The sequence below is a fragment of the Vitis vinifera genome, chromosome 1 (assembly GCF_030704535.1).
Source record: "Vitis vinifera cultivar Pinot Noir 40024 chromosome 1, ASM3070453v1".
NCBI lineage: Eukaryota > Viridiplantae > Streptophyta > Magnoliopsida > Vitales > Vitaceae > Vitis > Vitis vinifera.
In genome coordinates, this window is record NC_081805.1 from 1,025,012 (window position 1) to 1,050,820 (window position 25,809).

At 30.4% G+C, this 25,809-nt stretch overlaps 1 protein-coding gene across 1 annotated transcript; it reads left to right on the plus strand.

The window, feature by feature from the left end:
* Nucleotides 1–24,030: 24,030 nt before the first annotated feature.
* LOC100262784 (protein UNUSUAL FLORAL ORGANS) lies at nucleotides 24,031–25,731 on the plus strand. The gene has a single exon (XM_002275737.3). It carries the CDS (start codon nucleotides 24,273–24,275, stop codon nucleotides 25,581–25,583), a length of 1,311 nt encoding a protein of 436 aa, XP_002275773.1. The 5' UTR covers nucleotides 24,031–24,272; the 3' UTR covers nucleotides 25,584–25,731.
* Nucleotides 25,732–25,809: the final 78 nt, after the last annotated feature.

Below are 25,809 nucleotides of genomic sequence, written 5' to 3' on the forward strand. Positions count from 1 at the left end.
TCTATATTTGACAACACCCATATGGAAAAAAAATAAAAAAATAAACTATTATTTCTCAACAATTATTGAAAAAAGAAAAATAGCAATTGTTATTTATTTTTATCAAACACTATTTTTAATAATTTTTTTTAAAAAAAAACATGATTAAATAGGACTTGCTATTTGATGGCAAAATTCTTCCATCTATACTTTCAAAACCAAAAAAATAAAAATAAAAAAAAATTCCAAAACTGAAAATTAGAAAAATCAACATGCTGCCTCAAACTTCAAAGTTGCTTTCTTCTTCTTTATTTTTTTGACCCGTGTTCTCATTAATGACATAGAGACAATGATTGGTTGTGTAGTAGCAAGTTACTGATAAGTGTACTGTGTATCCTATCAAACTTTTAATTTGAAATAATTAATATTATAGTTAGATGGATATACGATATTAAAAAAGATTAAGATTTAAATTTTAAAAATAAAATTTATGATAATTTTACTTGATATCATAAAATAAATGATTCGTATAATAAAATTATCAATTCATTATAATGTTAATTTGAGAGTTATTTGAAAAAAAATAAATATAGAGAATGATTAAAAATAAAATATTATTTATAAAAATGAAATTTAAATAATATTTAAAAATATAGAAAATAAGATAAAAATATCGTTAAATTTTAAATAAAATTTCATTTTATAAAATATTAGGGAGTAATTTTTAGGACATCCTTTTTCAACCTACCTATGGGTTGTTTTGGGATACATGTGAGGTAAGACGAGTCACGACTAGATTTGAAAGCAAAAGAAATACATGAAGTCGTTATTGTTGCTGTGATCAAAGAAGTAGTACCAAATATGCTTCTAGAAAGATCAGAAGTAGTGGATAAATTAGGAATACAGAAACAAAAACAGCGATTAAAGCAGAGAATGCGATTGCATTATAAGATCGCAATTGAACAAATCGAGCAAGTTAGAATTGACGTAACATGAAACCTATTAGACCGCGCAGCAGGGTCACATGTTTCCTTGAAGGGTTTTGTTTGTTAAACCGATTGGACAAAGACATTTGAAGGTTGTGGTACGAGTAGCTACACCACTTGGTATAGAAAAGGGAAAAAGGTAGTGTGGTACGAGTACTTACCCTACTAATTTGAGATCACTTTGAAAGACAAAAATAGTGAGAAATCGTGTCCTCCCCTGATCATTCACATGGGTTGTTTCTTTCTTAGTCTAAAAAGTCATCATTTGTGGCTATCGCTTTGAAATCCTAATAATCATAAATAATAACTTAAAATCATCTTTTTTATTGTGTTTTTATAATTTTTTTAGAACCATAATTTACTATAACTGATTTTTCCTTTTATAATTAAAAAATTAGAGACATAAGTTCAAATCACATTTAATAAGCAAAAACTTACGACCATGATCATTGACTTTAATTTTTATATAAAAATATAAAATTTTAAAATAATATAGATAATAAAATAATATGAAAAAATATTTTTTTTAATTTATATGTAATAAAATTTATAAAACAAATAAATATTTTATTTATTATAAATATATAAAATTTTATGGGAGTGCGTGTAAGTAAAATTATTTTCTTAAAATTTCAAATAGAATTTTAAAAAATAAAAATAAAAAGAATAATTTTAAAATAACAGTCATTATAAAAAAAATTTTAAAACTATAATTAGTAATTATGATTTTAAAAATAAAAAAATATAAATGTAATCATGTGTAGCCATAATTATTAATTGTGATTTTATATTTATTAGAATTTAAAATAATATTTGGGAGGACTATTTTTTTTTTTTCAAAGTATTATTTTGGTCTTAAAGTTTTTTATTTTTTTTAAAAAGTATTATTTAGGCCTTAAAGTCTAAGAATTTTCCTTTATTGACTAGCTGTGGTGTTTGCGAGGAGTCAAATACAAATCATGGTTGCGAATCCAAGAAAAACGTGCAGCAAAACATTAATTAACTAGAGCACCAAAAACATGGAAGAGCGTTTACTAGGAACAAGAACACAAAAGGAATATTTTGATTTTTTTTATTTATTAAAAATTTGTAGAAAGTAGGTGATGAATAGAAAAAAAATTATTTAAAATCCGAAAGTAAATTATGTTTAGTATTAAGTTTAAAAATAAAGACCAATTAAGTAATACATGATATAAATATAAGGGGCACATTTTCCATAGACATTTAAAAAGTATATATCGCATGGTAGTGTAGTTGAAGTCGAACCAAGTTTATTAGATTTTTAAAAGATGTGCATGGAAAGGGTGGCAGAGTAAGTGGGGCTTCCAGATACCCGTGTGCCATGGCCGTATGGCCCCATGGTCCCATTTGAAGTTTGAATATGAAAGGCTGCTAATTCAGATTGTGAATCCATGAAAAGGGTGCAGTAATTGATTAGGGCCGCTACGAGTCAAAGAGGGCCCGCTTCTGACAACAACAGGGAACATAAAAAAATTTTAAAAAAGTGGGGGGGAGGGAGGGGGGAATCTTTGTGCCGGATTTCATACCTATCCAACTTTTAGGAAGGGGAGGGGGGGGGGGGGGGGGGGGAAGGATTCATACCTATCCAACTTTAATTTAAATATTCAAAATATATGGACAAAATTTGGGATAATGAAATGTTATTTTTCATTTTTTCTTATTTATTTTAATGCTTTTTATTATATATTTAAAAAATTCATCATAATTGTTGTTTTAAAAAGATGGTGTAAAGGGTGGAAAAATAAGGGTTTGTTTGCTTCCTATTTTTAAGAATTGTTTTTTGTTATTGAAAATAAAAAACACAAAAAGCTTATTTAGAAAAGACGGTGTGTTTTTATTTTTTGTATTTTATGTGTTCTCAAAAATTATTTTTTTTGAAAATAATAAAAAGATGTTTTATTATTTTTTCACTGTTCAAATAATAGATTGTTTTTCGTGTTTTCTTTTCATTCTTTTTGTGTTTTTTTAGTTGTTTTTTGTGTTTCTACAAAGGTAAAACTTCATTCAACCACCACATCCTTACCTGCAAATCTTTTCTTCTTTCTTAAATTATTGAAATTAATAGACTTACACATGAAGACAAGGTCATTATTTATTTAAGAAAATTATAACTGGTGTAAAAATTTCAAAATGGAGTATTTTTTTAATTTAAATTAATTGTGCATATGAAAATTATTTATATATTTATAATATCAAGTTACTGGAAAAAAAACTTTATTAATTAAAAAAAATAACTTTCAAGCATGTTTTTTTGTTTTACTTATTCTAAAAAACTTTTTTATTAACACCAAACATGTTTTTTTTTTTTAGAACAAAAACTGTATTTCAGAATTCAGTTCTAAACACAATTTTTTTTTCTTCTGAAAACACAAAAAAATGTTCTTAAAAACTGTTTTCAAAAACTATTTTTCAGAACAGTTTTCAAAAACAACAACCAAATAGGCCCTAAGGTTCTTTTTTATAACTTTTTTTAAAAATAGTTTTGGGAAGTAGTTTTTAAAAACTATTTTTTAATATTTTATATTACCAAAGTTTTCGGGAATTTTTAACCTATTTTTAAATATGTTTTAAAAATGATTTTTACATTTAATGTTTCATTTTTAATTATTGTATATGTTTGTATAATTATTTTTTAAAATAACCTTTAGAAAATAAGTGAAGATAATTGAAAACACTTAAAAAATGTTTTCTAAAAACACCATATTTTCTATTTTTAAGAATAGAAAATAAAAAACAATTTTCTAATTACCAAATATGTTTTTCTGCTTTTTTGTTGTAGAGAATATAAAACCATTTTTAAAAATAGTTAACAAACAAACCATAAGGGTTTGGGCATTATTTTAATTTTTTTCATAAACTTTTAATTTGTTAAAATTGATCTATTTGTAATTTTTGGTAAAATATTGCTTGAAAAAATTGTCATACATCTAAGAATATTTTGAACTGTTGAATGAAATTTTATGAATTTATTTTGTACCTTTCATGCAATTATTCTTGTAATTTGAGCAAGAAAATTACAAAATAATTTTGGGGAAAATTAGGAAATAACCCCTATTGATTTTTTGTGCAAAATTTAGTGAAATTGGTGATGGATCTATAAGGACAAGAGATGACTTGGGCCTTAGTTCTTTGGATCTCGTTACTAATGAATTTGCTAATTTTATTAAAGATTTGTGCGTCAAAATTCAAGGTTATTTTTGTGCATTATCTAGAGAAATGTTGTTGTTGACCTAAATAGAGGAGAAAAATTGAATGATGATTATTATGTTATATAGCATCATAAGATCCATATCTCTTTGATGAGCAGGAGGTTTTAATTTTTTATTTTAAATTTATTTGTATCTCAATTTTAAAGTAAATAATATCTTAGTAGAATAATTAAATTCTTAATAATTAAAATAATTAGGGAAGTTAAATAATCTTATGAATGTCTAGATTATAATATAAACATGTAATTAATTTGGTGATGTGTTAGAAATATCATATCTCACACTTATGGGCGACCAATAGAGATATAAAATATTAGGCACTACAAAAAAAATTAGGTTATGCCTAAAATTTTGTAAAAATGAAGAAATTAAGTAAAAGTTGGATACAAATATAAAAGAGTAAAGACTTTCTATCTCTGCTTAAAGCAGACATTGGAGGTATATAATTTTATTCTATAAATTTCATTTTTTCACTCTTCTTGGCATCTTCTTTGGGTAAGTGTTGTTAGAAATTGGGGTTTTGCATACATGGAAATTTTTAATATTTCAAACCATTTTTCTTTTACTTTTTGGATTGTTTGGTTACTGAGAAAGTGAAAAAAAAAAAAGGATTTTAAGTTTGATTCATATATAAATTGTTGGGAAGTGCATAAGAATGGTATTATATGTTGTTAATAAGGGGAGTTTCGGCTAAGTATTTTCACCCTATAATGGATGAATCTAAAATTGTTGAAACATTAGATTGACCCAACTCAACGCTTAATTACCTATAATGTAATATATTTGAGTTGGATTGATGGAGACAATGGTAATAAAAAAAAAAATTCATGAAGGAGAACACCTAGTTTTTAGTATTTAGATCAACTTAAGATTTTTTAATTTATGGGATTTTGGGGAAAGATATTTTGTGGAAATATATTAAGACCCAAAATTTATTTTAACGAAATAATAGACTTGATCATAAGTATAATCATCTCGTTACATTTAAATGACATTAGCTCCTTGAGAAAATTTCATATAGATTGAGAAACATTGAGCATGATATGAGCTCAAACAATTTTGAGTTAGTTGTGTTTCTCAAATTTTAGGGTTTGTTTTGAAGGATATTATACTCTTAATTATTTTCATGCTTATTAGGCTTTCTAAGAAATCTAACCAATATAATTCTCATCTCATTTGGACCATGATACCTAATGCAAAAAATTTCAATAAATGAATGAAAAATAGAGCAATTCAACTAAAAAGGTTTTGAACCACTTATGTTTCTCAACATGATAAGATGTTTCGACCAAAGATATTGATATGAATTTTTTTTATGAAAACTTGAAGATTTCTTAAATACTTTTATAAATATGAGAGAAGATTTCGAGATTTTCATGAAAACTTGTAAATTTTATTTGAAGATAATGAAAACTTCAATTATAGAAATATAAGATATTATTTGAAAATCTTTATAAAGAACTATGTCTATTTAAAAGACGTTTTTAATCCAAAGTTAAGCATTAAAATGTTTGGAGGTTGCTTTTGTTTTTGTTTTTACAAGAAAAACCAAATGACAATATAGGGATTTTTCATAATCTCGTAAATCAATTGAAATTACAATTTTATTCATAATTCTTCTATTTAGTAAAAAAAATAAAATGTGTATACATATATAACACTCCAAAATATTCTCCATATTTTTACTTATATATCATAAAACTTTGAAAAAACATCTAAAATTCCTCAAATTTATTTTAAAAAACATGTTTTCAAAATAATATTTTTTCAATAAACATGTTTTTTAAAATAGAAAATTATTTTTCAAAATAGTTTCTAAACGAGCCCTAAATTATTAAATTTATAATAAATGACTTGTTAAAGTTTAATTAGGCAACAAAAGCATATAAACGAGAGAATGAGTGAGGTGATCATGGATGATAGTTCCAAGAGTTCGAATGGTTGTTAAGCCACCATTGAGGAAGAAAGTTGGTTACATTATTTTTATAAAACTGAAACTTGCAGAGTATAGGTGTGGACCCTCACTCGATCCCTCGATCGGCATGACTCACTATTTTAAAGGTGAAAGGGAAAGCTGATTTTCGAGTTTTGAAAAATTCATCCCAATGAGGAATGGTTTTGTTTGGAGTCGACACTTACTTTTTATTTTTAAATGGGGAAAATTTAAGTAAGAACAAAAACCCCAGCACGACTCCAGTCAAGAAAAAACGGTCTGCAAAAAACTAGATTTTGGGTTCGGGGATTAGGTTACCTATCGAGAAGGTACCTCATGCGAGGTAGCACCCCTCTAGGCCTTGAACTCGGTCTCTACTAATGAACTAGGTTCCCGCATATGGGTCAAAGATCAAACAAGCCTTGGGCTAAACAAATGACATGAATCACATAGACCCGTCTAGTATTTAGCATGCACATACACTCAACAAGTCAAAATCAGAGTGTATACTTGAGGTCCCCAGCCAAGCGCTGCATAAGAGGTCAGTCAATAAGCTCAAATATACAACAAATATACATAGCAATCATGCACCAAGTATTCATGTGAATTTCATTATCCAAAGCCGAACTGTGGTCCCCAGTCATGTGCTGCAAGGAAAAGGTGAGGCAAGTAATACAAGCATACAACATGCACTCTCAATCAAACATCAAATCTCATACCCAAAAGGGAGGGAAGCAGGTCGAAATGAAATAAATGGTTTGCTTTCTTTTGCACACATTTCTCTAAATTCCATCAAACCAAACCATGCTCGCTTAACCCACATTCTTTCCATCCGTGAAGTGGGCTCACATGAAATCTAATCAAACCGAACTTTGACCCTAAAGGTGGCCCACAAGTGCCTCGGAGCCTAAGGGTTCAAGCCACAACAAAAATGAGGGTCAAAACATGCTAAAACTGGGGTTGCCTAGCAAAACCTGTTGAATTGGTTCCCAATTGGTTCAATCGATTGAGAAAAATTCTGAAACTTTACCAGCAGATTCCTCAAAGAATAAGGAATCCAAAAAAAAAAAAAAACAGCGTCAATTCCGAGCCCGGATGAGGGAGAATCGACTGAAACAATGCAATGTGTTTATAAAACGGGGCTACCTAGTAGAACCTGTTAAACCGGTTCCCAATCGGTTGAGAAAAATTCTGAAACTTTACCAACAGATTCCTCGAAGAATAAGGAATCCAAAAAATAAACGACGCTCAATTCCGAGCCCGGATGAAGGAGAACCAGCCAAAACAATGCAATGTGTTTATAAAATAGAGTTGCCTAGAAGAATCTGTTGAACCTGTTCCAAACCGATTCAACTGATTGAGAAAATTTCTGAAACTTTACTAGAAGATTCCTTGAAGAATAAGGAATCCAACAAAAAAAAACGGAGCTCAATTCCGAGCCCGGATGAGGGAGAACCAGCCGAAACAATGCAACGTGTTCCTTGTAGAAGGTCAAACCCGAGCCATCCAACCTAATTAAAACTAAGGCCACGGAGCTCATTAATCAACCAACAATACAGCCCCCCTAAACTCAAGAAACCCAGCGGAAAATTCAGCCACAAGGACATCCACATGCGGCCACCTAAATCCCCTGAAACCAAACTGAATTTTCATTCATTTGAAGCTTCCTACCTACAGCTACTTAAATCCCATAGAACAAACTGAAATTTCAGCCTCCTATAGCCTATGAATCCAGCTGAAATTCAGCCACCTAAAGCCCCCCCAATGCAGCTATTAGAATCACCAAGAAGCAAACCGAAATTTCAGCCACATGGAACTTCTACATCTAGCCACAAGACCTGGGGTTTAAGTCCAGATTATTGATGGGTAGCACCAAATTAAAAAAAAAAAAAACAAAGAAGGTCATGGAGACCTTTTCTCAATACCAAACAAGGGAGGTTTCAAGAAAAACAAAGTGGCAGAAACGCCCATGCCAACATAGCCACTTGAATCTAGCATCTAAGAAGTTCCTCAATCCAAAGCTACAAGGCCATAAAAATCATTCCCTTAACAATCAGGAGATCACAATAACCTTTAACCAAAACCAAAACTAATGAAGGCAGTGACCCTATTACTCACACGTCAAAAGTAGGTCACTCCCTCTCTCCCATTCCTGATCAGAACCAACCCAAAATGAGACATCCACAATAAACATAAAAAATGAAACCATGCAACAGTTACATATCAAGAACATCCATAAAGTGATTGTTAAAAAAACAAGCAAGGAGAATCATGAGCAGTGCAGAATCTTTCTTTTATGCCACAAAATTAAAGGAGAAAAACAACAATCCAAAAGACCATGCCTGAGAACCTCCCTCTTAGGATGAGCATGAAAGCTGAGATATTCAAATGTGGAAAAGAAGATTATAAACCTGGAGCTCCATTCATGAACATCATGTATTGACAAGGGGTGCAACTCAACACACCATTAGCAAAGCAAACATAATACAACTTACAACTAGAGTGAGGACAATAAAGCAAATTCCTATTTCTCAAAGGAAAACTCAAAATAGAGCTATGCCATTCTAAATCGATGTATGGAGAAACATATCAACCGAACTATGAATTGAGAAATAGATCAAAAGGAAGCAAAGAGGAACAATACCAAATCCTCAAGCATTCCTTATTTGAAACAACCATAGAAGTTTCAGCAGTCTCTTAAATAGAGAAGAAAATCTAAAAGGAAAGGAATGAGATACCAAAATCAGTGCTTACCAGATTGTTTTCCCCTTAAGCAAAAATCTGATTGGCTTCAAGGCTGTCTTTCCTTCTATTTGCCTTAGCACACAGAGGCTCATGAGCAGAACCTCACTCTAAGGATCCAACCAGAAAACTCCCCAAACAGAGTCTTCCCACTCTAAAACCTCAAACTTTCTGTTTTTCCTCTCTCATTTTTATTTCACCTAAGCATCCAAAAAAAAAAAAAAAAAGCAAAAGATGCCCTAGACCTTGCCCACTCTCCCCTCACGAGCAAGAACTCCCCAACCTTTCTATAAAAACTAGAAAAACTTCAAAACAGAGTTTTCCCCCTCACTATCTGAAAAGACTCCAAGAAGTCCTCACCAATCAAGAGCTCTTTACTCTCTTCTCTCTTTGCTCATTTGTTAATAAGGGGAGTTTCGGCTAAGTATTTTCATCCTATAATGGGTGAATCTAAAATTGTTGAAACATTACACTGACCCAAATCAATGCTTAATTACCTATAATGTAATATATTTGAGTTGGATTGATGGAGACAATGGTAATAAATAAAAAAAAATTCATGAAGGAGAACACCTAGTTTTAGTATTTAGATCAACTTAAGATTTTTTAATTTATGGGATTTTGGGGAAAGATATTTTGTGGAAATATATTAAGATCCAAAATTTATTTTTTCGAAATAATAGACTTGATAATGAGTATAATCATCTTGTTACATTTAAATGACATTAACTCCATGAGAAAATTTCATATAGATTGAGAAACATTGAGCATGGTATGAGCTCAAACAATTTTGAGTTAGTTGTGTTTCTCCAAATTTTAGGGTTTGTTTTGAAGGATATTATACTCCTAATTATTTTTATACTTATTTGGCTTTCGAAGAAATCTAACCAATATAATTCTCATCTCATTTGGACCAAGATACCTAATGCAAAAATTTTCAATAAATGCATGAAAAATAGAGTAATTCAACTAAAAAAGTTTTGAACCACTTATGTTTCTTAACATGATAAGATATTTCAACCAAAGATATTGATTTGAATTTTTTATGAAAACTTGAAGATTTCTTAAATATTTTTATAAATATGAGTGAAGATTTAGAGATTTTCATGAAAACTTGTAGATTTTGTTTGAAGATATGAAAACTTCAATTATAGAAATATAAGATATTATTTGAAAATCTTTATAAAGAACTATGTCTATTTAAAAGACGTTTTTAATCCAATGTTAAGCATTAAAATGTTTGGAGGTTGTTTTTGTTTTTACAAGAAAAACCATATGACAATATAGAGATTTTTCATAATCTCATAAATCAATTGAAATTACAATTTTATTCATAATTCTTCTATTTAGTATAAAAAAAAAGTGTATACATATATAACACTCCAAAATATTCTCCATATTTTTACTTATTTATCATAAAACTTTGAAAAAACATCTAAAATTCCTCAAATTTATTTTAAAAAACATGTCACTACAAGAAAATTGACTTTCAGCGATAAAATATTTTGTCACTGGAAGTCTAAATTTCGTCTACAAAAACATTCCCCAACGAAAATTCTTTCGTGCCTTGTTCGTTGCCCTAAACTCGTCGCTAAAAGTTTCGTGATAAAAATCTTATTTTGTCGCCCAAAGTTTTCCTTGATGAAATAAAATTGTCACTGAAGGTGTTTTCCAACGAAATATTTCATCGACAAAAGTAAGAATTTTTGTCACGAAAAAAATAAAATTTGTCCCAAAAGTCGTCAATATTTAATACCGACGAATTTTATTTTTGTTGCCAAATATTTTTGGTAACAAATTAATTTCATCGGTGATAGCCTACCGTTTCTGTTAGTTGACTTGGCCACGCCCCATGCCTTCGCCATTCACCCACAGTGCGAGTTCACCCGTTAAACATGTGATCAGGCTCTGATACCACTTGTTGATCGAGGTGCTCTGTACTTCCCAATGGGTCACCACTCCTAAGATTTCTTTGGCTGCAACACGCTTAACCATAGAGTATTTTATGACAAGCCCCCCATTTGTTTTGAAAACCAATTGGTGATCAGAATAGAGACCTTATATTATTTAAGTTCACTCTCCATAGTCCATTAGGGTGGTCGTTGACCCCTCCATAAGGCCAACACTATTTATTTATTAAATAAGGTATGCAAGTCGACATGAATTTGACTTGAACTCAATTATACTCAACCCAAAATCATAAAAGGGTGTTAGATTCAAGTCATATTGACAAGTCATATCAAATTTTGTCACCTCTAAACAAACCTAATGTTGAATGAAAACAAATTAGAAGACTATAGTTTATTAATAGCTAGAATAAATTCAATTCCAGACTTATGGATTAAAGTGATAAATTTTAAATATAAAATAAAAGTACAATTGAAAGACAATGTTAGGAGAACGCCAAAGTGTAATACTCATAGACATTAATAAAATAATGATCAAAATGAAATTAGGATTCTACATCATTTTTTTTTCTTTCCCTTTCTCATCTATTCCAAACAAAAATATCAAACATAATGAAACACTATAAATATAAATCATATAATAATTTATGATATATTTCAATTATTTTTATAACTATATTTGTTTTAAATATTTGATTAAAAATGCATACAAGTATAAAAACTCCTTTACAAGTTAGTAGCCATAGAAGTTTCTATTTTGCGGTATAATTTAAGATTTTATTCTTAATAACTAATCAATTTTGATAAATTAGTAATTAATAATTAAAAATAATAAATATATAATTGATCAATAAAAAATAAAATAACCAATTATTAATAAAGATGTGGTTGAAAACTTTTAAAAAAAACTTTATATTTATATAGAATTTCACATGTGCTATATATATTAGACATTTTTTATTTTGTAAATATGAAAATAGAGCTAGGCATATAGTACTTGCAATATATTATATCATATAATATTTAACTTATACTTATTTATTTGTTAATAATATATAATATCTTTGTATACATAAATAATATTAGGAATTTTATGTAAGTAGAATGTTTTTATAGACATTAGACAATTTATTTGAGAAATTTAATTCTGACCAATTATTTAAAAACCAAGCAATAATTAAAAAAAATCTATTAATTTAAACTAGGTAACTAAATGTTAGCATAATTTACTTTGAGTGGATAAGGTCTGATTTTGAATGAGAACAAATTAGAGGACTATAACTTATTCATAGCTAACATAAATTTAATACTATATTGGACTTGTATGGATAACTTTTACCTAATATAATAAAAATTATTTAGTAGTATTTATGTATGTGTAGCACCATATAATAATATTGAAATTTAAATAAATTTATATCATAGGATGTAATCTTACATATCTTGGATTATCTATTTGTAGACCCCCCTTCAGGTGGTAAGTTTTTGCATTTTGCCATGATTTTTTTTTCATCTTCTTGTCAACCCGAAGATGGGCTGTATGGAGGGCGGCGGGACAGGACTGAAAAGGGAGACTGATGTGGGTTGCCTAGGGCAGAGAAAAGGGGAGGTTGCCAGGAGAAAAAAAGGAGGGAAAAATAGAGTAACCGGAGATGGATTGGGAAAAACAGAAAAAAGGAAGAAAGAAAAAAAGGAAGAAAGGAGAGGTGCTGAGGAGGGGACAGGAAAGCTGTGCTCGGGAGGAGCCTTCGTCTTGGTAAGCTTCACATCTCCTCATTTTTTTTAGAGGATGCTACTACTTTTTTTTATACATTCCTGGAAGTGTTTTTTTTTTTTTTTTGTTTCTTTTTTTTTATCATTGATCGATTTGAGCCTTAGGGATGGCTAGCCGGATTAGTTGAATATGTTTGTGGGCATGTATGCCCTGTTTGTTTTCCCTTCAATTTCCCAAACCCATTGGTGTCGTAAGAAAATGGAATTTCCATCTACAATATACTCTAAAAGGTTTTCCTTACAGCTGAAAAAGTAGCAATATGCAACCCATGTTCAGTACGCTTCCAGGCATGGCCGCGCACTGCTCACCCTCATCACCTAGCCAAGTAGTTTTTAACCTCATCTCTATCCTTTCTCATGCGCCCAAGGATCCGTACGTGTACGAATGAGCCATGCAAACCCGACCACCTTCCCCATAAACCCATCTCATCTTTCTTTTCTCTCACTAGCCTCTCTCTCCGAAGCAAGCCTTTCTTTTTCTCTATTTTGGAGCTCAATGTCTCGCTTCCGTTTTTGCTCCGCCGGAGACAACATGGACGCTTGCGAAAGGGTGCAGAACTGGGGCTTAACAACACAGGAGATCTTCTCCTATTCAACGTCGATGCAGCGTTTGGGTCGTTAAAAAGAAAAAAAAACCTCCGGTGAAGGTGTTGAGACAGCATGCAGCTCACGCTCAAGAGCACGGGTTGCTGCATTAAGCTCCAAGCGGCGCACGCCGCGCGACAGCCCACGCGCGCCCCCGTGACGTCGGTGCTGGCGGCGCCATCCTCACGGTCCTAGCTCCGGCGGCCATGGCATCTTTGCTGGGGAGCTCCTTGTTGAAGACGATGCCCAGGTGGATCATTTGGTCTTGATTGCTTATGGACTTGGGCTTGATGGCAGATGGAGCCCAAGGTTTTTCTTAGTCCTGATGGGTTATGGACTTGGGCTTGAGGTAGATGGAGCCCAAAGCCCTTTTGCTGATGGACTTGGACTTGACTAAGTTATTGTTATTATTATTATTATTTCAAAATATTATTATTATTATTTAAAATATTATTATTATTATTATTATTATTATTATTTCAATATCTTATTATTATTTCAAAATCTATTATTATTATTAATTCAACTTTCAAAATTCATATTCTCATAGTTTCAATTTTCCAATTTAACTTTCAAAATCCATATTCTCATAGTTTAATTGTCCAAAGTTCTCTTCTTAAATCTAATTTTTGAAGTTTCCATTTTAGAATAATTTTTTTAATTTCCAAAGTTAATTGTCAAGATTCAAAATTTTAATCTAGTTGCCAAAGCTCCAATCTTTAAAACCTAGTTTTCAAAAACTTCAACTATCATTATTATTAATATTATTCCATTTAGTTATTTCAAAATATTCTTCCTTATACAATTCCAATTTTCCAACCTTTAAATTCAATTTCCGATTTGAAGAAATTCCAAAATTCTTGTTCATTCATTTAATCATTATATTCGTTATTATTATTGTATTTATTTATTTCAAGTTTTCATTCTTTAAACAATCTTAATTTTCTGACTTCCGAATCCGATCCCAACCTCCGAAATTTTAATTCTCACATCCATTTATTTAATCATCATTATTTATTCACTTGCTTATCTTTAAAATTCAATCTTTAAAGTACTACTCCTCGAAATTCCGATTTCTAAATTTAAACTCCAATCTCCGAAGTTTTAATTCTCATATCAGTTTATTTAATTATCATTACTTTATTTATTCATTTAAAATTCAACCTTTTAATAATCTTCAAAATTTTGATTTCTTAATTTAAATTCTAATTTCTGAAATTTTAATTCTCACATCAATTGGTTTAATGATCATTATTTTATTTATTTATTTTAAAATTCAATCTTTGAATAAGCCATCAAAATTCCAGTGTTTAAATTTAATTACAATTTCTGAAATTTTGCTTTTCATATCAACTTATTTTATCAAAATTCCAATTTCCAAAAATTCTCATACTCACTTTAATTTATTTAATCACTAATACTTTATTCATTTATTTTTAAACTCCATTCTTAATCTATTCTTTAAAATTTCCATTTACCGAATTAAATTCCGAAAATTCCTATACTCACTTTAATTTATTTAATCACTAATACTTTATTCATTTATTTTAAAACTCCATTCTTAATCTATTTATTTAAAATTTTTGTTTGCCGAATTAAATTCCGAAAATTCTCACTTTAATTTATTTAATCACTAATACTTTATTCATTTATTTTAAAACTCCATTCTTAATCTATTCTTTAAAATTTCCGTTTACCGAATTAAATTTCTATTTTTGAAAATTCCAATATTCACATTAATCTATTTAATTATTATTATTTTATTTATTGATTCTAAAATTCTATTTTAAACAATTCATTTAAAACTTTAGATAAATTTCTATTTCTGAAAATTTCAATATTCACATTAATTTATCTAATTATTATTATTTTATTTATTTATTCTAAAAATTCATTTTAAACAATTCAGTAAAATTTCCAACTTCCGATTTTAATAATTCCAAAAACTCCAATATTAACATTAATCTATTTAATTATTATTATTTCATTTATTTATTCTAAAATTCTATTTTAAACAATTCATTTAAAACTTTCGACTTCCGAATTAAATTTCTATTTCTGAAATTTTCAATATTCACATTAGTTCATTTAATTATTATTATTTTATTTATTTATTCTAAAGTTCCGTTTTAAACAACTCATTAAAATTTCCGACTTCTGATTTAATTTCTAATTCCAAAATTCCAATACTCACATTAATCTATTTAATTATTATTATTTTAGTTATTTATTTCGAAATTCCATTTTAAACAATTCTTCAAAATTCGAAATTCGGAACTTAATTTCCAATTTCTAAAATTCTAATTTCTTTCAAATTTAGTATCCAAAATTTCAATTCTTAAATTTAATTCTCAAGACTCCAATCTTCAAATAATTTTCGAGACTCCGATTTCCGAATAAATATCCAAAATCAAGTTTTCACTCCAATAGTTTTAGTTCCATTTCGATTCTTAAATAATCTTCTAATCTTCTTGATTTTACATAAGCAATAATGAATTCTTCATAATTCTAAAACACGGAATTTGTGGGACTAGTTCATGAACAATAAATTGGGCTTTGGTGGAGGGGCCATATGATTGATCCCTATTGATTGTCAACTGTTGTGCTTGATGTATTTTGCTTGATCTTCATTTTGCGCTTCGATATGCATGAGCTATAATTCGTATTCGTTAATTGTGTACTAATCCCGTTTCTTGATAGCGCATTGTGGCTCGTGGCTCGGGTATGCATACACTTTCATTTTGATCATTCTCTATGCATGTTCCGATTTTCATATGTGCATGATTTGACTTAGACATCCATTGACTTTCTTATTGATTGCCACGTCGGCTTCATTTTATTAGTAGAGACCCGACTTTAGGGGCTTAGAGGGGTGCTACGGTCTTTACCGTACCTTCCCGATGAGTAACCTGACCCCCGAACCCGATCCGGTTTTTCACAGACCATCTTTTCCAAAATAAGGAGTCACACTTAGGGTTTTTCTTTCTTATTTTGTTTACCCTTTAAAAATAAAACAAAAATAAGTGGCGACTCCAAGTCATTTTTCTTAATCAATATAAAATTTATTTGAAATAAAAATCGAGTTCGCCATCAAGTGGGAAACGCATGAGCTGAAATGCGGGGTCCACACTATTGTTATTATTTATGTATATAAAAATATAAATAACATATTACACTATAAATATTAATTGCTTACATAATTTACATTTTTGTTATTTCATAACAATACTATTATTACATAATAGAACATTTAAATTTAAATAAATCTACATTCTAGTATTTAATTTTATGGATCCTTAATTTTTATTATTATTTATATAAATAACAACAAATATATATTATATTATCTCATAGTATAAATCATCTACTTATTTATTAATATTCTTTATTAATATCACAATTTAATAACATTATTTGGCAACAAAATTACTCAATTTGTCAGGAAATAATATAATTACCAACGAAACAATTTTGTAAGCAAAAATAGATAAAAAGTTGTAACTTTTAGTGAGGAAATTATTTTCATCACCAAGTATTATAATTAGTGATAAATATTTTCATAGGGAAATAGTTTATTTTCGTCACAAAAGTGTTTGCGCCAAAAAAAAAAGGGCCAAATTTTCCCGCCACATCTTTCAATGATAAAAATTTCAAATTTGTTAGGAAAAGTTTGTAGAAAATTGGCATTATTGACAACATTTAAAATTTCATCAATAAAAGTTACTTTTAGTGACAAAAGTAGAATTCGCCCCTAAATTTTTGTCACGAAAAGTACATTTTCTTGTAGTGTGTTTTCAAAATAATATTTTTTCATTAAACATGTTTTTTAAAATAGAAAATTATTTTTCAAAACAGTTTCTAAACATGCCCTAAATTATTAAATTTATAATAAATGACTTGTTAAAGTTTAATTAGGCAACAAAAGCAAATAAAAGAGAGAATGAGCGAGATGATCATAGATGATAGTTCCAAGAGTTTGAATGGTTGTTAAGCTACCATTGAGGAAGAAAGTTGGTTACATTATTTTTTTATTCTTTTTCAATACCTATACTAAAAATCAAATACTTGTGAACATGAACAACCAATTTTTATAAAACTGAAACTTGTAGAATATAGGTGTGGACCCTCACTCGATCCACCGACTGACGCAACTCGCTATTTTAAAGGTGAAAGGGAAAATTGGTTTTCGAGTTTTGAAAAATTCGTCCTAGTGAGGAACGGTTTTGTTTGGAGTCTTGTTACATTTAAATGACATTAACTCCATGAGAAAATTTCATATAGATTGAGAAACATTGAGCATGGTATGAGCTCAAACAATTTTGAGTTAGTTGTGTTTCTCAAAATTTTAGGGTTTGTTTTGAAGGATATTATACTCCTAATTATTTTTATACTTATTAGGCTTTCTAAGAAATCTAACCAATGTAATTCTCATCTCATTTGGACCATGATACCTAATTCAAAACTTTTCAATAAATGAATGAACAATAGAGTAATTCAACTAAAAAGGTTTTGAGCCACTTATGTTTCTCAACATGATAAGATGTTTCGACCAAAGATATTGATATGAATTTTTTTATTTTTTTATTTTTTATGAAAACTTGAAGATTTCTTAAATACTTTTATAAATATGAGTGAAGATTTAGAGATTTTCACGAAAACTTGTAGATTTTGTTTGAAGATATGAAAACTTCAATTATAGAAATATAAGATATTATTTGAAAATCTTTATAAAGAACTATGTCTATTTAAAAGACATTTTTAATCCAAAGTTAAGCATTAAAATGTTTGGAGGTTGTTTTTGTTTTTACAAGAAAAACCATATGACAATATAAGGATTTTTCATGACCTCATAAATCAATTGAAATTACAATTTTATTCATAATTCTTCTATTTAGTAAAAAAAAAATGTGTATACATATATAACACTCCAAAATATTCTCCATATTTTTATTTATAGATCATAAGACTTTGAAAAACATCTAAAATTCCTCAAATTTATTTTAAAAAACATATTTTCAAAATAATATTTTTTCAATAAACGTGTTTTTAAAAATAGAAAATTATTTTTCACAACAGTTTCTAATATTAAATTTATAATAAATGACTTGTTAAAGTTAAATTAGGCAACAAAAGCATATAAAAGAGAGAATGAGTGAGATGATCATGGATGATAATTCTAAGAGTTTGAATGGTTGTTAAGCCACTGTTGTGGAAGAAAGTTGGTTACATTGTTTTTTATTCTTTTTCAACACCTATACTAAAAATCAAATACTTGTGAACATGAACAATCAATTTTTATAAAACTTTAAACTTGTAGAATTTAGGTTTATAACATATATCACATTCTTCAGCACCCTCCTTTATGTGTAGCTTATATAACTTCTTTTTTTGAGCTACCTAAATTGGGAAAATAAATATATTAAAAAATTAATACACCTCCGATATCATATCATGTTGAACATCTTATAAAAATTTAAACTCATAGGATTTAGGTTCACAATACATAACTTATTTTCCAATAAGACCAAATATTTATCAATATCATGACAATGAGATTCAAAGAATCGTTTAAATAATAAGAAGGAAGCAACCAAGGGGACAACATGAGAGGAAATGAGTCAAATGACTAGTAGTTCAAGGTAAAATTCTCAAGTACTCTTCTTCTCAAAATCAACTAGAAGAAATATATAAATGGACTTTTAGCTAGCCTTTGTTCTCATAATTTCTTCATCCTAGAGATCGACATTGATAATTTTCTAAGATATTTTCTAGAATACTTTGGACTAATATGTTGCTCTAATTGACATCAATGTTAAATTAACTTGAATACTATGTAAAGAAACTAATTGACGAGACAATTTAATCCACTAGCTGGGTTATAAATCTCACATCACATATGTGAAACATGGGATCCTTCTTCATCGACCTCTCCATTTTGGGATCTTTCTTTCACTTCATAGAAATGCATAAACCCTATGTGAAACATGCGACTACTACCCTCATGCTTATCACATGGGGCTCTAACTCCATCTTACTCATCAGGTTAATCATCAATATGCTTTGTACTCCAATGATCGACGTTCCTTCGATATTGTTATCCTTCATATCACCAAAGGGTTTTCTTAAGTTCATATTCATCTTTTGACCCATGACGGCCCATCTTACTTCATCTAAGGAACTCAAACTTCACATGCTTGAGTTGATTTCAACAAGATTGATTGGACCGGTATAGGACCCGAATGGGCCGGCATTGATGGAGGCCAACAAGAAAATTATAAAATGCCTACCTAGTATGGGGAGTCTAGGATTCTCTCTCTCAAGTCTCAACTCATGTTTTCTTAACTTCATCATTAAATAAAAGATCAAATTATATGTGGGCTAGGGTTCTCATAAAGTTTTATCAAAATTTAACAAACACATGAGGATGTTAAAAGGTAGACTCAGGCTTCAATGCCCATGTCTTCTAATTTATTCTAGGTTTTGGGAGATTAAAGATGATATATGATTGACAAAACAATGGTGAAAATAAAATAAAAAATGCATATAAACAATATATCTAAAAATTAAGAGTGATAAAATAATATTTGATTTTTTAAATTTATGAAATAATATTTATTTTTGTTAATTTTAAGGTATTTATTATTCTTTTCTTTATATAATTTGGGCAGGTTCATCAACTTGTTTAAATAATTGAGGCAGTATCAGAGCCCATTTCGAATTAAATAATGATACTATGAATTTAAAAATATTCTATAATAAGTACAAATAAAATCTTTGCCTAAGTTATACCTGGATGAAAGTTATGGTGGACCCACCTTCACCGGATCCTTACCCATCCTCCACAGGCTTCCCTTATAGAAACCCTAATTCTAGCATTAGGTTGATTTGCTATTCAAAAATAAAGAAAAATAAAAGAAAACGTAAATGCTTGTTAAAAATAACTTCTTAGTTGTTTGGGAGAGTTTCTTAGACGTGTTGAAAGTATATATCTATTCTTAATTTCCTAGTGATTAATACCTTTTAAAAATAAAGAATATATATATTTTCAAATATATTTAAAAGATTTACGATAATAATTTCTTATATTAAATAAAATAAATAATTAATATATCATCTTTAAAATTTTATTTTACATTTGTACATTTCATGTGTGAAATTCAAATGTCAACTGAATTTAGGGTTTTTTTAAGTATTTTTTTTACTATTTGTAGAATTTTTATTTAGACTTTTATAAGAAATATTTTCACATTTAATGAAAATTTTATAATATTAATATTATCTTTTAAAAATTATAATTTTTGTTTTAATTTAATTTTTTAGTTAAAATAAGAACAAGAAACTATCCAACAAAGCTTTATTCCCATAATATTAACTATAGATTAATTGATTAGTTGTTTAGTAGATTTATTGATTCTTTTTAGTACTGTAAGTAACCTAGTGACACCTACATAGGATTTATGTCAAATTTCACTCATTCTGAGGGGGGTTGGCTTTGAAAATATTAGGTAAACTATAGTTTCACGGTTATGGAATAAGGACAAAAGGAAAAGGTAATCAACTAAGGTTTGAATACTTTATAAAAATGTATTTATTTTAATATACTTATTGAAAAGACACTAAGTGATGTTACATACACATTTTTAAATCTTATTATTTATGCTTTAATTCTATTTATTTGTGCCCTTCTTTAATTATAATATCTTAACATTTTGCTAGTATTTAAACTCACGTTTCCAAAGGGTTGTTTGGCTTTTATATTATAATGTAAGAGTTCGTGTCCTTGGAGAAGAGGGGAAGGAGAAATGGCAATTGGCTTTGATATCACATCTTCATGTCAAGTTGTGTCTATCCTCACATTTTTAAGGCCCAACTATCCCATCTGTCTCTCTCTCTCCTCATTTTCATCAATTTTCCACCATATTCACCAATTTTAATCAATAATAATTAAAAAGAAGGTTATCTTGTTGTGTCTTTTGCTTTATTAATCTATCTTTTGGGGAGATTGATGATATGATTGTTAAATAGATAGGGTTCCATCAACTTGTTTAAATAATGGAGGTAGTCAATTCAAAGCCCACTCTTATCATATTGAATTAAATAATGATATTATGTTGAGATGCTAAATTTTTCTTAGATAATTCAATGGCCAAGAAGAGAGCAAGGGAAAGAAAAGAAACATTCTCTGAATATACCATTTTATTATATCATGAAAGATATGAGAAAGTGCTTAGATCTTGTAAACAAAGAAAGGTTTCAACAAACAAGAACCTCATGCAAGAAGAGGACTTCTTGCATTTTCCATTCTATATTCCTAGATTACTTTTGTTTGTAGTGGATGAATGAGTTACAACTTAGAACTTAAAACTCTCTCTCTATATATATATATATATACATAAATATTTTCAAATATATTTAAAAGGTTTAGGAAATACAATCTCGTTTAAATTTAAAATTTATGATAATAACTTTTTATATTAAATAAAAGTAACTAATTTTTTCTTTAAATTTGTACATTTCATATGAAAAATTCAAATTTTAACTGAATCTAGGTTTTTTTTATACTCGTTGAATATGGTATTACTATTAAAAACCATCATTTAGAAAGGCTAAAAGCTCTTAATCAAGCTTATATGCATATCTCATTAATTTTATGGAAAGAATATATGACTTAAAAGATAGTATGGACATCACCAAATTATTACTACTTGTAGAAACTCTATTATACATAGCTTTTATTGGAAATAATTTCATGTCTAATAAAACTTTTATAATAGTAATATTATTTTTTGAAAATTATAATATTATTTTTAGTTAAAATTAAAAATAAGAAATCATCCCAAGCCTTATTTCCCTATAGTATTAACTATAAATTAAGTGATTAATTATTTAGTAATTTTATAGATTTTTATCGATGTAAGTGATCTGTTAATGCACTTATAGAATGTATGCCTCACAACACATCCAAGAAGTTTATAGATGGCTAAATTTTACATATTTTGATATCGATCGGTTTTGATACCATTAAGTTAGAAGCCGTACTAACACGAAGGAAAGGTAGAAGGATGAGGTAATTAACTACGATAGTAAAAAGTTAAGTTGTGTTTATATTTGTAATAAGGTTTGGCTTTTATATTATAACGTAAGAGGTCGTACGTGTCCTAGGGAGGGCCGGGGAGGGGGAGGAGTGAAGGGGGAATTGGCTCTTATCTTATCTCAAGAACCATGGAATGTCACATTATACCAAGATAAAAATTTCTAAAAACCATGGTTTATGTTTAGAGAAAAAAAACCCTAGCTATAAACAAAAAATATTAGAGCAATTAAGAAGAAAACACTAGATAAAATAATAAATACAATCCAAAAAGGAGAGCCCCAAGGCCCTGGAAGACTAGTGTTGGAGAATGGGGAGAGGGTTTATCAGGTTTCTTGAAGGAAAACACAATTTCCAAATCTGATCAGCGTGGCTTTTTCCATATTTGAAGATTTCTTGGAGGAAAACACAATTTTCCAAATCTGATGAGAAACTTTTTCCTTATTTGCATGGGTAAACTCTGAGGCGATGATCCTAAAAGTATTGACACAAACAAGACATGGTGGGGTGGAATTGGTGGAGAAACTCTGACTTAATTTTCACCCCTCATGATAACAAATCCAAACAAAAACCAAGAGGGTTTGATAAAGGGAATATTATTACTCGCAGAAAAGAGAAAATAAATAGTCAGATAATATTATTATTAGAAAGAAAGAAAAAAAGAAGGAAAATGTATCTGAATCTGAGCCTCCTTGGCTGGCCAGATATGAATGGATGTCAAAGCTTTTTGTATTTCACGCCAGACTGTGCAAACAACCCATCACTGAGATGGGATTGGACATATGATCTGAAGCTCTGCTTTCTGTCATACACACTACATTGAAGACGGTGTCACCACTCTCATCTCTAAACCAAAGAAATAATATTAACTTAATGGTGGTAATGATTGATGTTTGCAGCACCGACTCCTTCTACTCACCGACTCCTCCTCAATCTCATTGCAGTGCATCCTTTCTTAAATGGAGAACAGTCATGTTGGAAACCATCTTTTTTTTGTGTTCTCTTTCCTAGTTGTGTTTTCGCCAATCTTTAATAGTTCCAACTTCCAGGAGAAAGGTGGTGTTTGGATTCAAAGTAACATGGAAAACCCATATTATGACCCAACAAAGTGAAGAATGAAAGAAAAGATTAGTATCTGTCTTCCTAAAATGATCCAAGGGAAGTTCTTTTGGTTTGTATTTGATAGAGTGTCAAACTTTGAAGTGAGTGCTTGTTGATACCTATAATTAAATTTAAATTGTTGAAGAAAGGTATAGAGGAATGACACAAAGAAATATGAAACCTATTTCATTGACCTTTTCAATGCCATGAAAAAGAAAAAGAAATCACAATGGCTACTGATATTTCTAACCTATCCGATCAACCCTACTGAAGGGTTTCTTCCATTTAATATGCGCTTGGGTTGAATGGACATGGAAGATTTGGCCAATATCTTTCATTATTTTATGTATATTTCTTAGATAGGGAGTTTTGAGTTGGCGATTGGAGTCAGATTCATGCGTAGTGTCGTGTGAATAATCAGTGGAAGGACACTTTACTGCTTGCTCTCTTTGTCTTTCTGTGAGTTGCACTTCTTTCAGTCTTCTCTGCAACATGTCCTTCCTTCCTCCTCGGCCTTGACAAGAAAACACTGAAATGATAGATGGATCCATCAAATTCACTGCCAATCTCTCACCAGAGGAAAGAACGAAGACACCAAAAGGCAAATGGGAAAAAGAGACTAAACCCATATCCTATATAAACACTTGTCCCCCCACCCAAAACAATCAAAGAAAAAAAAGACTGAAAAAAAAGGCTACCAACCCTAGCTCTCATGGTTTTTAGTAGATTAATTTTCTTCCTACTTAGCTGTACTTTCTTCTATTCCCCGTCTTCTCTCATGCACCTCCTCTTTGCTTTCACTTCTACTGAGAAAAAACAATGAGAACCTCAGTTTTCTAAACCGTCACCAATCACAGTGAAACCCTAATCACTCTTTTTTCTGAGAAACCGAAACCCAGATGAGCTTTAGTGATATTGATTCCAAAACCAACCAAATTCTTCCCCATGGATGCTTTTAACACTCCCATAACCTTGCCCATGTCTTACTCTTTCACTAGTAGTGGTGGTAGTACCAGTAGTGGTACTGCTGCCAATACAAATATTAATCCCTGGATGGACAGTAGGATATGGAGTAAGCTCCCACAGAGGCTGATCGATCGGGTGATTGCCTTCCTCCCACCTCCAGACTTTTTTCGAGCCAGAGCAGTGTGTAAGAGATGGTATGGACTCTTATTTTCCAGCAGCTTTCTTGAATTGTATCTGCAAATATCCCCACGCCGCCATTGGTTCCTGTTCTTCAAGCACAAAAGCCTCAAGAGCTACATCTATAGGAACAGTGGTGGTGGCAGTGATAGAGCCAATTGTGAAGGATACCTCTTTGATCCTTACTCCAATTCATGGTATCGTCTTTCCTTCTCTCTGATCCCATCTGGGTTCTCTCCAGCTTCTTCCTCTGGTGGCTTAATCTGTTGGGTCTCTGATGAGGCCGGTCCCAAGGGTCTATTCCTCTGCAACCCACTTGTTGGGTCTCTATCCCAATTGCCTCCCACCCTGAGACCCCGTCTCTTCCCGTCCATCGGCTTAACAGTCACTCCCTCATCCATAGACGTAGCTGTTGCTGGAGATGACTTGATTTCTCCATATGCGGTCAAGAATCTGACCACAGAAAGCTTTCACATTGATGGGGGTGGGTTCTATTCAATATGGGGCACCACTTCTTCTCTACCAAGGCTCTGCAGCCTCGAATCCGGGCGAATGGTTCACGTCCAAGGGAGATTCTACTGCATGAACTACAGCCCATTCAGTGTTTTGGCATATGACATAGCAGCCAACAATTGGTGGAAGATTCAAGCTCCAATGAGAAGATTTCTCCGGTCCCCAAGCTTGGTGGAGAGCAGAGGGAGACTCATTCTAGTTGCAACAGTGGAGAAGAGCAAGCTTAACGTGCCAAAAAGCTTGAGGATTTGGGGTTTGCAAGCTTGTGGAACAACATGGGTGGAGATTGAGAGAATGCCACAGCAACTCTACCTTCAATTTGCAGAGGTTGAAGGCAGCCAAGGGTTTGACTGTGTAGGTCATGGAGAGTTCATTGCCATTATGATTCGAGGTTCAGACAAGGCATTGCTGTTTAACATCTATGGAAAGACCTGGCAATGGATTCCTCCATGTCCTTTCCTTAGTGGGAGCGGCGGCAGCAGCAGTAGCAGTGGAGAAGGTTGTGAGTTGCACGGCTTTGCATATGAGCCTAGGCTTGCCACGCCAGTGACCACCCTCCTTGATCAGCTCACACTTCCCTTTCAGCCTTTTAATGGATAGTAGGATCTTACAATCTGGGATGGGATGCAGTGGTATTGATGCTTTTGCTAGCCTTTTCCAAGTAGTGAATGTACCAGTTGTAGCATGACTTTTATCAAGATGTTGAGAGACTACTTTGAAGTACTTTTATTGTAGTGGGTCTAATCTGTTCTGTTAAATGAGTATCACTTTTTAGCATTCACTTCATTATCCTTGCATATATACTCGATTCCATGCTCCTAATGTC

Bases quoted from the DNA above. Each gene is read 5' to 3' on its own strand.
- LOC100262784 (XM_002275737.3), top strand. From the start codon at position 24,273: ATGGATGCTTTTAACACTCCCATAACCTTGCCCATGTCTTACTCTTTC.